Raw genomic sequence first — 14,082 nt, forward strand, 5'->3', positions numbered from 1 at the left:
TGCTGTCATACTCACCTTTATACACAAAGTCTTCCCTCCACACTTTAAACGCGTGGGTTTGAACCCTTATCATTCCTACATCTGTCCACAAGAGGGCAGTGAAAACAAGCTGTGCTGTTCATGGAGAAACGGAAGGTTGCTCCCTGGTGGTCAAAAGTAGGAACTACTACCACCGAGTGAACCTCAGATCGATGTCCAGGCTCTTTGCTCGCGCTCCGTTTGTAAAATGGGGTGTGTTGATGTTGTGAGGTGAAGAGACATCTTTAATAAGGTCTCGCTGGAATCAGAAGGCTGGAAGGTCTGTCTAGATCTCCTCTTCATATGTGGTTCCACATCTTCCCTTCTTTGTTTCTGCAGGCTCACGACCTGATGGCCTGCGGTTTGATTCCTCCTGGTTTGACACAGGTCAGTGTGAACTGTAGCTTACCAAGTCTTTTTTTTTTTCCCCTTGAAGTGAGTTTTAAGTGCAGAGTGGGAAACCCTCGGCTCCTTCTCTCAGGCAGAGATCACATTAAAAATAAATGCAGACCACCTGGTGCTCTAAACATTGAATAGAAAAACTTTATTACTGATACACCGCTCAAATAAAACCCAACATCATCCAGACGATCTAAAAACAGACTCTCCGCCTGATCTCCGAGTGGCACAAAAATATCAAGACAGAAAGAAGTAAGGCAAGTTGTTTACAAAAAAGTGTGATCCCATAGATAAATATGACAGACAAATCAAAAAGGCACGAGGTTTACAGTAGAGAGATTTATCAAAAAGACCATGCAGGCACATTGGGATGGAGATGGGGTCGGTCGCAGTAGAATTGGCTCCAGTAGACGACATCCTGACTGAGGTAAGCTGTAGTTCAGTCTGAGCGGGTTGGAAACACTAAATCTCATTTCCCTATGGCTTCAGGGAGAATTCCCTCGTCATGATTAAAGTTTAACATCAGTCTTTGGTAACAGAAAAATTCCAAACGAGTGGAAAAAAAAAAAACTGCTGGGCTGTAAAGTCTCCATCTGACCACCAGGGGGAAGCAGAGGACCAGGGCGTGATGTCGATGGAGGAGAGAGGAACGAGGAGGATGGAGAGTTTCTAGGGTCCAGGGAGAGAAGTGAAGAGTGTTGGCACCTTTATCCGTGGAGTGGAGCGTCGTCAGAGGGGAGGAAGGAAGGAAGGAAGGAAGGCCGGCGTCTCACAGCATGAACGACTGTGTGTGTTTGAAATCCTGCGGCTGGAGGAGGAGGCGACAGTCAGGGCCACAGCGTCAACATGCGGCTCAGAAAACACAGAGACACACAGAGACACACTCACTTCTTGAGGCGGAGGGACGTAGTTCACGTTGGACCTGAAACACAGACAGAGGGGGGGCTCAATCCGAGGCTCCAGAGCAGCAGCAGCTGATTCAAACTCTTCTACTGAAATCTGAATCTCGTCCACGAGTTCCTGCTCTCGTGTGTCCTGACTTGACTGTGACAGTGACCCAGGTCAGGTTAAAGGTTTGTTGTTGTCTGACTTCGTGGAAGAAGCACCTTTAGTGTCCAAAGACGACAAGAAATCTTCTTAGCGACACCTCCAGAGCTCCCTGATCAGGTCTCTAATCCTCGATAAGCAACGTGACTTTTAATTGATGTTCACACTCACGTGTCGTCTGCTCTGTGCAGGGTTTGGCTGCTGGTGTGGGCTGCTGCGCCGTGACGCTGGGAGATCCAGAAGGACCTGCGGGGGTTATCAGTCTGGACTTTACTGCGCTCGTTCACACGGCCTGAAAACGACAAGTGTGTCGCTGCAGTCTGAGACCAGAGGCGAGGCTCCGGTGTTTCCGGGTCAGACCCGGCGGTGGTCTGCCCGCTTCTACATCCAGGCTGACGGCTGTGGCCTGCTGGAGGTTCGGAGTCGCTGCTCGGTCTGAGAGGAAACGAGACCTCAAGCACACTGAGAGATGAGCTCCAAACTGGAGGGACGTATTCTTAAAAAGTCCAGACCTCCAGAGGTTCTGTCCCCTGCTGAAGCAGGGAGACTTTAAAACAAGCAGGTCTCACACTTATGGAGCGCGTCAGTGTCACTACATTCATTCTGACGCCGTCACTTCTAGAAGTCAGACTGAGTGCAGATCTGAGCTTGTTTCCATCCGGTTCTCACACTGTTCCGCTAATACCTCTCGTTCTGGTGGACAAGTCGTCCACACACACAGGAGCGGCGTTTGAACTCTGCAGACTGAGAGAGTCCAGCGACAAACATGCAGCTTCCACATCATGAAAACACTCGGTGTGTGTGTGTGTGTGTGTGTGTGTGTGTTATGAACGGCGCAGCAGCTGAACAACACATGCAGCCAAACACATGCAGCAAACCAGCAACGCAACAAAACCCCGACCTCCTGCCAGCTCTGAGACCTGAAGGCTCCACCTTCATTTACTGAACCAACAGAGTCGCCTGCAGACACTACAGTTACTCTACTACCTGTATTTAGGCTCTAATGGAGAAGTGAGCTACACTTTAAAGGGATACTTCAACATTTTGGCAAATTGGCACATTTAGCGCAATTCCTTAGTCATTTCGAACAGCATACTTACTTTTTTGTGAGGGCGAGCTGTTGTTTATTCAGAGGTGAGTCGGGGAAGGTTTTCGGGATGGACACAATGGAAGTGGATGGTATTTTTGTTCCCCCTCGTCAAACTCATCAAATACACAATCCAACAACCCCAAAACACTTTGTTGGTTTTCCACAGCGTCGTGAATGTGCGGATTATAACGTGTCCACCAAATAATATTGTAGCGTTACGACACTGAAGCAAATACTGGGAACTACTTTTTCTTTTGAAATCACTACGCCCAGACGCCATGTTTAGAAAGTAGTTCCGTCTTAGCAATCTTTGCATAAACAACTCAATCTCGTAATTTTGCATTAATATTTCACAGCGTCGTGAATGTGCGGATTATAACGTGTCCACCAAAGTGTTTTGGGGTTGTTGGACTTTGTATTTGATGAATTTGAGGAGAGGAAGCAAAAATACCATCCACTTCCATTGTGTCCGTCCTGAAAACCTTCCCCGACTCACCTCTGAATAAACAACAGCTCGCCCTCACAAAAAAAGTAAGTATGCTGTTCGAAATGACTAAAGAATTTCGCTAAATGAGCCAATTTGCCAAAAATGTTGAAGTATCGCTTTAAAGATGGAGGAAAATGGATGTTATTAGGATGGAACAACTTCACACTCACACACACCTTCTCTTACATCCAAGTCTAAATGGTAACTGAAGCCACTGATTTCCAGTGCGTTGCTGAATGAACTCTCCTCTGCAGAAGCAGCTGCTGTTGGATCTCACAGCTTCACAATAGAAACCACGTCAGTCATCAGCAGCTCGTTTCATCTGCTCTGGCCGAGGACCGACTGCTGCTGGGAGATTAGACGATGGAAGTGTGTGTCTCGGTGTGTTGAGGGACGTCAGCGGCGGCAGCAGCGTGCTCAGGAAACAGAGACAAAGAGCTTCAAGGAGACTCTTCAGCAACGAGCCAGGAATCAAATGACAAAGCCGGCGAGTCGGCCCAGTCACACGAGGACATGCGAGCGGCCACTGAGCCGTCTCTCACACTCGCTGACACACACAGTTAGCGTGCCTCGAACAGCTCAGTGTTACACAACACTCATCCTCCAGTGTCTCAACGATCTTCTCCAGATTAGCGGTCCAATCTGTTTAATTGCCTTCACTTCCCTCCGACGCTGCCAAGGTTCCCCCGCTCGCTCGCTACCAGCCGCTAATCCCCCCGCTGTCTGTCCGCGCTCACCTCGTCTTTCTGTGGAAATCAATCCCAGCAAACCTGCTCCAAAACTTTCCCCACCACTTCCCATCTGTTGGCGCCAATCTCTCTCTCTCTCTCTCACACACACACACACTCCCAGCTGTCACTCTCAGGGTCCCTGACTCAGCACACAGATGCAGACGTCTAAGTGCAACAACAAGCCCCCACCCTTCCTCCTCCTCCTCTTCCTCGGTGTGTGAGGTATTAGCCTGTGTCTGTTCACGTCAATGTTAATGCAATCAGGAGCTCTTACCTTCCTCGGTGTCCTGCTGACGGCCGAGCCGGGGCGAGCAGGGGGGGAAAACACACACACAATGTCATTCATGTTGGGATGGGACAATAAATAAGAGTGTTTCTCTCTCTCTCTCTCTCTCCCTCTCTGTGTTGGCGGTTGCAGACTCACGGGTGAAGAAGCCGTTGCGGTGTAAGACGAGTCCTCCACAGCTGCAGATCACCACCAGCAGGCAGATCACCACCACCGCCGCCACCACCGCCGAGATGTTGACGTCCTCTGAAGACAAGACGAGAGTTTTTAACCCTCATGAAGCCAGGGTCTCTTGCGAAGACACTGAAGGGTTAAACCGGTTTCCCGTTTCATCCCCAATAATTTATTGAGCGCATTAAATCGCAGCGCCGTCCATAATTCATGCTAATAAATTCTCGCTCGCTTCAAACTGCTGGACGGTGTCAGGAGGCGGGAAACACACACCAACACACACCTATCGTCATGCGCTTGGCCTCACACATCTTGGGCGACCCGATGCCGTTGGAGGCCAGGCAGCTGTATCGACCGCTGTCCTCTTTGGCGACGGATTTAAACTCCTGCAGCAGAGACACACAGAGGGAAGACGGAGAAAATAAACACACACCCACACACACACACATCAGGTAAAAGATGCCTCACACCACAGGATTATTTTTTAACTGTCACTCTGCGGGGTATTTAAACCAATTCTGTGGCGTCTGTCAGTAAACACCGGAGCGCCGGCCGGCGGCTCTGCCGTGAAGGACGGTGAAGGAGAGTCCCGCTCTGACTCACCAGCACGCCCGTGTGGGTGTTGATGACGTAGGTGGCGTTGGCGTGGTGCGTGATTTTCTTGTTGTCCTTGTACCAGGAGTAGGTGGCGGGCGGGATGCTCTGCTGGTCCCGACAGCGCAGCTGCACCTTGGAGCCCGTCACCGCCGAGCCGGGGATGTCGCAGGCCGGGGTGTGCGGCGGCACTGGAGGGGAGAAACGGGAGAGGGTTGGAAAGGGAGGCCGGCGGCGCCACGTCTGAGGCCGTGGGAGCGCCGCGTCGGCCGTACCGAGGACTCTGAGCGTGACGTTGGTCTCGCCCAGGCTGACCGAGTCGAAGGGGGCGCTGATCTCGCAGCGGTACTCTCCGGCGTCGTCCTGGGTCACCCGGTGCAGCGTCACCGTGGCCCCGTCGATGCTGGCTCGGCCCTCGAAGGGCCCTGAGGGGAGAACAGGAGGTGAGCAGGAGGAAATGTCTCGTCTGCCCGAAGGTTACGGCCTCTGAGCGCTCAGTGTTTTCATCTCTCCTGGTGGAGGGAGGCTTGAAAACGAGACTTTCTGGACTCATCAGGTGGTCAAAGTGAGTTTCGTTATATATCTGGTAGCATTCGATGCTTACTCAGGCAGAAATGAGCTCTGCTGGAAATTCTTCTGATTTTGAATGTTTGCTGAGTCGAAACTGGCTGAGCAGCAGAGGATGAGCTGAATTTTGAGCTTCTGTTGTGTCCCTCACATCTTTTGTTTAAACGTTCAGTGTCTTCATCATTATTTCATTACAATCATTTATTTTCTGCAGATTTCATTTAAAGTGTCCTTGCCTCACTTGATGTGTGAATTATTTAGAGGATTTTCCCACATTTCAGATGCAGTCAAAGCAAAACAGGTGTTTATACGATCACCAGAAGTTATCAAAACTCCTAACCAAGCCACTTCCATCATAATTCTGTTAGTTTGAAAAAGGACAAAGTTATCAAATGTGATAAACTGTGAATGAGAAACAGCTGCTGCCCTGGGCCACAAGCACATTAAAACAGCTCATTACAACTGAATCAATATCCATGTTGTTTTAATGTCCAAGAGATTTGTTAAAACATTTTATTGCTCTCTTTTAAATTATCTGCCTTTTTATATCTTGGACACACAACTGCACTTATAATATTGTTGTCTTCAACAATGACAAAAACTATTTTGATTCTTCAACAACACAGAATAATTCCAAAGAACAGCAGCTCATGTTGAGAGTCTGTTTATGGGCTTTAAAAAGAACATATAAAACCAAACTCTGGAGAGTTTTTTAATGGTTGGGAAACAGATTTAATGTTTGTCACTGACAATGAAACCCATCATTGCTCAAACTTATTTGATTATTTGGTACTTTAACTTGAATATATTCTCAGGAGATGCACATTTAGTTGAATCCAAGTACAAAATTCAGTGCAATTTATCGAATGACACTTATTTAATTAATTCAAATCGAAAGTTCATATTTACCTATATGTATCAGCTGACCAGGCGTGCAATATACCAAAGAGATGACAGGTTTTGTATGACACAAAAAATAACATTATTAAAAGAGTGATCAAAGTTATTATTGATTATTCCCAATGCTATGCTAACTATTAGCACGCGGCTGCGGAGCTTCTTAGCATATTAGCCAGCTATCGCTAAAGTTACTGTCGACAAAACAGAACCGACAATATCAAACTTTCTCGTGTCAAAACATTATATATTGGTATTTTTCTCACTTCTTACCCGTTGTGATGCTTTATCTTCATTAACGAGTTTTCTTTCAGTTTCAGGGGACATTAGCTCGTCCCATTAGCCCAATGCTAACACACGTCCTAACATGCTTCCTGTTTTCACCTCCCGACACACTCCAGACGGTTCAGTTAGGTCCACTTTGTTTCCTTGAGCCATGTTTTAGGTATTTTAGCCTTATTTGTTTTAAATAATAAAAAATAGTAATATATTTATAAATATCGTCACGTTCGCGGGTGACGCATGCGCAGAACCACCCAGCAGACAAACGTGAACCTGACAGTAAACAACAGTATTTAGGGACAGAACAGGGATTTTAGGGATAGTCAAAGGTTAAATTCTAGTTTCACCCGTGAAAAACGCCTCTTCCAAACTAAATATCAAACTCTTACCTCATTTTGAAACCTCAACCTTTTGATATTAGCCGTATGTGCAGTAAAAAAAAACAACTCAATGACCTGAACATCGAGCCCAGCCATTCTGCTTCATCCTGTATGCATTATTCTGGTCTAATCCTCCAAGCATCATTCTGATCTTTCCATCCTGATCTCAACCTAACCACTTCATCCTCTTTCTTTAATCCTACATCCATCCATGCTTGTCACATCCTCGTCTCATCCCGGTGTCTCCTAACATACTGGTTTCATCCTCTGTACTGGTCTGATCCTCCATCATCCTGCGCTCATCCTGGATAGATGCTGGTCTCAACCCATACTGATCCTATATTCATCCTCTTTGTGTTTTTACTCTGTGTTCACAGAGTCGCAAGTAAACAAGCAGAAGCGGCTTTCAGCTCCTCCACTCCGACGTGTGGCGCAAACTTCCTGCTGACTCTCACTTCTTCTAAATCAGGCCTGAAAACATTGACTCGGTCTCTCCATTAAACAATAGATTGGACTCGTTTTATGACTACTATCTCAATAAAGTTTTTATTTATGACGCCTTTCTTCATCAGTTTGTTTTAATGTTTTCATAATTTGAATCGCTCGACATTAGGATTGTTCGATCGTACTTCCTGAAGCACTGTGGGCCGTGTTGTGTGGCTCGCTGATGGGTGAAACTTCACTGTTCGTGAGTTTATATTTAGTCTGTTCTTATGCACTCAGAGGTGCTGATTAAAAAAACAGCTCCTTCCTCAGACTGACGTTCTCTGTAGCTGATCTTTACTGAACCTGGAGGACGAGCGCCGGCTCCCATGTGTGATGAAGAAATGAATTTGTGCTTTAAAGCAGGTTCGACCTTGAGGGGAGCGTCTCCGAGGCGTTCCGGAGCTCCGCCACAGTTGGGAAAATCGTCCAGCTCACTGAATAATCAGTGGAATGGAGTGACCAGGTGAAGCTGCTGCGTGATTCATTATTTATTTCCCCCTCATTAAATTCACATCCTCTAAACCACAGCGACGTGAGACTGAGGACAGCAGACAGGTTCAGATTGTTCTGCCTCCACAACACGTGCCAAATACCCATCATTCCTTTTCTCCGTGCCCCCGCCCCCCCCCCCCTTTCCCCCAGCTGGCACTGCAAGCTGATTAAAACAAACGCCCTTTTAGTCAGAGCAGGGCTCCGTCTTCTCACCTCTGAAGTGTCCATCGTAGTACACGAAGGAGACACCTTTCCCCTTCTTCTTCCACTCGATCCGAGGGTTCTGGTCCTTCTCCGTGCGGAACATGCAGGACAGCACAGCATCTGAAAACCAGAGGCGTGTTTATTTATTCCCCAGCAGCACCAGCTCTTTTTTTAAACTGCTTGGTCTATTTATAGAGTGGCACACTCTTCTGTCAGGAGGAGAAAAGTGTGTGAAACGAAGCTGCTTCTTCCGCCTCACCTGTGAACTCGCGGACCTCCACGTTGTGGTTGCTGGTGGACACCGTGACGGGAGAACAGGGGGAACCTGGCGGAGCGAGAACAGGAAGAGGGGAGAGGGGCGGTGAGGAGACTTTCACCCAAAATGAGGGAAAAGGTGCAAATGGAAAGCCAGAGGAGGAAGCTCCGTGCCGTCTTCCTCCTGGAGCTCGGAGGTGAGGCCGGGATTTACTGCCTCCTCCGCTCTAATCCCAGCGGGGTTAAGGAGCGGCCTGCCGTGTGCCTGCTTAAACGAGCAGGTTAGCGCAAGGTCATCAATCATCTCACTCGTGCCGGGTTCAGATTAACCTCACGGAGAAGGGTATTAACAGGAGGGGACACCGCGCCGTCTGCGGGTCATGATACTCTGCTGCCAAACTCCAACAGGAAGTGGACGGCCAGCTTCCTGTGCTCTGATTGGGTAACGGAGGAGAAATGTGCTTCCGGGTACAGTTTCAGCAGTTTGAAGCACTGTGGGGAATCCACCGGGATTCAAACCTGAACACCTGAGCTCCGGTCTGCTGCCAGGACCACCGCAGCCCACCGACTGACCGACCTGCTGTTACAACTCGGCTGGATTGGATTAAGGGTTCAACTTGTGGGTCAGCCGTGGATCAGGCGGGTCACTCTCCAAGGTTGGTGGCTCGATCCTCCATGCTGCCCTGTCCATGAGCCAAAGCAGAGCGGAGACCATGAGGGTCGGGGGGCTGCCTTTTCCCACAAGCCATGTATTCTGCTAAAACAGACGCTTTCCAGCATTCCGATTTGCAGAGGTTGAAGGTCGGGACGCCAAGTGTCTCACGCAAATATCAGACCCTGCTCTGAGGGTGCAGAACACAGAGGGCAGTGAGGATGAGCGTTAAAGCGGAATAAGAGTGTTGGCATGAGCCGAACACAAAGAGCTGGTGATGACAGACTGTTTTTAACCAATCGCTTCACGCTTCAATGCTCGAAATAGGTCAAGCCCGTCCAAGTAGGATGAATCACACACATTTATTTGAAATGCAGTGCTAATAAAAAAAACAAAGAGTGAACCAAATCTCTGAATTTGCCAAAGAGAGCTGTGCATTTTAAAAAGACGTGTCCGTCGGTTCGTCCTCGACGAAGGATGCGAGATGTCTGTGTTCTCGTCGCGAGTCTCTCTGCTTCTTCATCTCCAGCTCTCCGTGCCGTGAAAGCTCCGAGTGCGGCTCAACATTTTCACGGTGAGCGTTCGGGGTGAATTATGTCCCAAACAGCTGCAAATTAAGGAAGAAAAAGGATCGTCAGACTGGAGGCGATGCTTTTTTGAAAGCGCATAATAAATGTTGAATGGGCCCCTGAGGTACCTCCTCTGAACATTAAGGGGCTTTTAAGAAACTTCTAACGAACTTCTAATGTGGCGTAGCGAGGACGTCACCTTCAGCTCGCACACACACACACACACACACACACTTTCCTGACATTGTCTATGCAAATGTCACAACGCAGTCAAACTCTTCTAAATATAAGAACGCCAACTGTCCGGTTTCCTGTTTGTTTGCAGCTTTCAGGCTGGGAGAGCGCTTCCTCTGCAGAGCGAGGGAGAGGTGACGCGGAACAATGTAGGCCAGGCTGAGACAAAGGGCAGGAAGCGTGGAATGAAACAGGATGACGGCTGGAGCGGCCCGACAATCAGGCCAAAGGTCTCACGCACCCGCACGGCGGCCATTTTTTTCCAGGCGGCTTTTAAGCGTACAGCAGCAATACAATAATAATGTCTGTGAAAGCTTTTCCTCAGCTCGTCCCCGTTCAGAGTTCGCCCCGGACCCGGGCGAGTCGGGGGGAGCTCTGTGCCGACTCTGAGCGGCGTAACAGGATTACGGCGGCGGTTTGGGCCCGTGTCGCTCGACACCCTCCGAGGAGCACCGTCTCGCTGGAGGATGAACAAGACGAGCGAGCGAGATACAATGAGATTAAAAGAGGGACGAGAATGAAGGATCCAGGAGAGATGAGCGGCCCTAAGAATAGAATCCAAATGGAGTGGAGGAGAGCGAGGCGGAGAGGGGACCGGCCAGAGGTTGGCGGGCGGGGGGGGGGGGGGGAGACAAGAGACCCGCAGAAGCATGAATAAAAGAGAGAGCGGGATTGAAGGCCAGGGAGATCCTCTCAGACAGCGGCACTGTCACCGAGTGTGAGACCAGGCCTGCCGCCACCTTGAAGGGTGTCTCTTTGAGAAAAAGGAAATGAAGCGGGGCTGACAGCTTCCTCGTCCTGGGTGTGCTTCTCTGAGAGTGACACACACACACACACACACACACACACACATCAGAAAACTGAGCGGAGAGCCTCTGTACGTGAGGTCCGTCATCTTCAGAGGCCTCGATTAACTACAAAGGCGCGGAGGCAGACATCGAGCACATGGTCGACTCAGACGGCGGCTAAAGCTAACGGCCTTCCGCGACTCCGCCGTCCAAGAGGTCCACACCGACGGTTAGTCACGCTCGCACGCCCATGTCTGCCAGCGAGCCGCACAAGTTGACCCACTGAGCCACGGATGTGTCATTTCGATTATGCGCCTGTGCCGCGGCTCACGTGCCGCGCGGAGACGTCACATGCAGGCGGCGTCCAAATGTACAGCGGACACACGAAAAGTCAATATCTCCACGGAGCTGAGCGCGCTCCACCTGAGACCTGACGGAGCTGGGGGGGGGGGTGGAGGGGGTGGGGGTTAAACACCACAGTCAGAAACCTTCTCACACCACGACTGGCGCAGATAAACCCTGACCACGTCTCCTCCAGCGCCACAAACTACCAACAAATAAATGCGCATTTGAAACTGTAAGGTCTGGCCGAAGCGTCACGTCCGATCCACATCAGATCAGCTGTTTCTACACCGACACACACACACACACACACACGATCAGCCTGAGATGTCACCCGGCAGGAGAGAGAGTCCTCTGCAGCCACCGAGCACCCAGAATGTATAATATCAGGGTCATTATTCCCGACTCTGGGAGGCCTTCCTGGAGCCGCACAGCCAACAGGATCCTGACGACCGGCCCGGATCGCCAGGTGAAAGAGGGTCTGGAAGGGTTTCACGTGTGCATCATCCCGGCAGCGGGTCTCTGGTGGTCCTGCTGCAGCTCGGCATCAGATAAACCACAGTGGTAATTAAAATGGGCCTGTTGACGCTTTGAAGCTGAGAAACATCTAACAATAGCAACAACGACAGAGAGAGAGAGAGAGAGAGAGAGAGGGAGAGAGAGAGAGAGGGAGAAAGTGTGTGTTCATGGTGTTAAAAAACCACCAAGCAGCGCGACAGAACCTCAACTCACAGCCTGAGCAGAAAATAGAAGGACCAAACACTCGCTCCTTGGCACGCAGCGTAATTCTCATTATGTGGTCGGCACAGAGTGTTACTGAAGGTGGCGGTGGAGGGAGGGGGGAGGGGGGGGGGGGGTCGGTCGTCGGGGCCTGTGCCGGGGTCAAAGGCACGGCACGCTCCTAATTGAGGCACTTATTCAAATTAACAGGGAACAAATGAAAGCGGGAGAGAGATGCACCCAGAGGAAATGTCCTGTCTGGCTGCGTGATGGAGATAACGTGGACGGCGCGCACGTTTCAAGGCTGAGGGAGGGAGGGGTGAGGAAAAACAGGACGCACGACGCCTCTGTGTGAGTGTGAGTGTGAGTGTGAGTGTGAGTGAGTGTGTGTGTGTGTGTGTGTGTGTGTGTGTGTGTGTGTGTGTGTGTGTTCGCTCGCTCGCCCTTCGAACAAAGCCTGCCTGTATGACTGTAACACTGTGAGCAACAGCTGTCCCGGGCAGACACAGCGTGGGGGCCGCGGGGGGGGGGGGGGGGGGGGGGGGGGGGCGGTGGGGGCCGGTGGGGGCCGGTGGGGGCCGACGGCTCCCTCGCCACACAGACCCACCCAGAACTTTCCTCCTGGACTCCAGTGTGTTCAGGAACCAGTTCACAGGCAGCAGGACAGCGACTGACAGTCCATCACCCAGTCCGTGTCACAGCAGGACTGGCAACACACACACACACACACACACACACACACACACACACACACACAGACACACACACACACACACACACACACACACACACACACACACACCTCGGTGAACTCGTGACCCGTTGGCCTGACAGGTGGTGAGATGTGGACAGGCAGCGAGCAAGGCGTGCGTCACTCACTCTCTCCGTCTCCTCTCGTCCATGTCAGGGCGCTTCAGCAGATCTCGCCCTCTCCCCTCACTTCCGACTTGTTTTCTTCCCCGAGTCCCCCGCCTTTCAGCCCTGCCCAGAGACAGCTTGGAGTTGCTGGTGCGAATCCAAGCGGGCCGACCTCACGCGCGGCCCTGCCGCTTGTCGGTGCCAGAGAAGCGGCGCCCACCGCCCACACCCCGAGGTGGAGCCCGGCCAAGGCTGCTTCAGGGCCAAGCTGAGGGGACCCAGGCTGGCTGCACCGTCATGGTGCCCCCCTCTCACAGGGGGGGGTGTGGGGGTGTGGGGGGCTGGGCCGTGCCAAGACTTCACTTCAACATGCTCAAACAAACAGCCTCAGCCCGCTTGTAACATTACAAACAATTCACATTAACCGACTCATAATTCTTTGAGAGTCAACCTGCTGCCAGCACTTCATCCGTCCAGGAGCGCGCGCACACACACACACATACACGCACACACACAAACACACCACCATTCCTGTGGAGGAAGAGTTTCCACTTACATTGCATCAGTAAAACAACAATAGGAAGATACAGGGACGTCCCCTCCATGATCGCGTCTTCCCTGGACGGAGCGAGGAGGCAGATCCCGATCCGAGCCGAGCCGAGCCGAGCCGAGCCGAGCTCTTCTCACACTTCTTCACAACTCTCCAATCATCCCTCCAGCTTCCAGGGAACAGTGACCCGCTGTCCGGGGGAGGAGGGGGGCGGAGGGGGGAGCGGAGGACCGGACCAGCCCGGAGCGGAGCGGAGCGGAGTAACGGGGGAGGAGGAAGAGGAGGAAGAGGAGGAGGAGGAGGTGCGCGCAACTCCGGCACCGATCAGTCGGGAGGTCCGCGGTCCAGGCGGAGCGGCGCGCGGCGGGGAAGCGGCGGAGTCTCGAGGTGAAGGGGAGCCCGCCTTCCTCGCTTCTGGCGCGCGGCGCGGTGGAGACTGAAGGTGGAGACGGAGGTGGAGGCAGAGGGCGGGGAGGGATTTCTGACGAGCGGCGCGGCGGCGAGAGCGCCGAGAGCGCAGCGCCGCGTCCGACACGCGCACTGCACGCGGCGGGGGGCGCACCGGGACCCGGGAACCGGTACCGAACCCGACTGGAAATCCCGGAGAGCGACCTGCTGCAGGAAAGTTCTCCAGGGAAGCAGCGGTTACACAAACACAAGAGAAAAGTCCGACGAGCGCCTTCAATTAGGTGCAAACTGGTGGCTCGAGGGCCAAAACCGGGTCCAGCCCGACTGGACGATGACGTCATAGTGAACCCGTTTACATGACACCTGAAGAATCGGATCATCTGGGAGTTGACAGAGATATGACACCAGGGATTTGGTGTTTTCCAGCCTGACGTTTCAAACCCAGAACCTGAAACAAAGCGAGACTTCAGTTTATATATTCTGCCTTCTTCTTTGCACGATAATCTGATTTGGTAATTAAAAACAAAAAAAAAGGGCAATACGATCTTTGCTCAAATAACAGATCCATTATTCGC

The 14,082-nt window shown here is 51.4% G+C and overlaps 1 protein-coding gene across 5 annotated transcripts; it reads right to left on the reverse strand.

Annotated features, from left to right (window-relative positions):
- Positions 1-546: 546 nt before the first annotated feature.
- Positions 547-13,498, reverse strand: jam2a (junctional adhesion molecule 2a). 5 transcript variants are annotated; one of them, XM_030086579.1, is made up of 11 exons: positions 13,106-13,498; positions 8,391-8,456; positions 8,141-8,251; positions 5,099-5,248; positions 4,833-5,014; positions 4,513-4,615; positions 4,197-4,304; positions 4,047-4,059; positions 1,636-1,710; positions 1,306-1,339; positions 547-1,225 (listed from the first exon to the last, which is right to left on the reverse strand). In XM_030086579.1, the coding sequence occupies exons 1-11, from the start codon at positions 13,152-13,154 to the stop codon at positions 1,187-1,189; spliced, it is 930 nt and encodes a 309-aa protein (XP_029942439.1). In that variant the 5' UTR covers positions 13,155-13,498; the 3' UTR covers positions 547-1,186. The 5 variants fall into 5 exon arrangements, with proteins under 5 accessions (XP_029942439.1, XP_029942438.1, XP_029942443.1 ...); XM_030086578.1 differs by having other exon boundaries at positions 4,047-4,062; XM_030086583.1 differs by lacking the exon at positions 13,106-13,498 and adding an exon at positions 8,964-8,982 and having other exon boundaries at positions 4,047-4,062.
- Positions 13,499-14,082: the final 584 nt, after the last annotated feature.

The sequence above is a fragment of the Salarias fasciatus genome, assembly GCF_902148845.1.
Source record: "Salarias fasciatus chromosome 23 unlocalized genomic scaffold, fSalaFa1.1 super_scaffold_20, whole genome shotgun sequence".
In the NCBI taxonomy this organism is placed as follows: Eukaryota; Metazoa; Chordata; class Actinopteri; order Blenniiformes; family Blenniidae; genus Salarias; species Salarias fasciatus.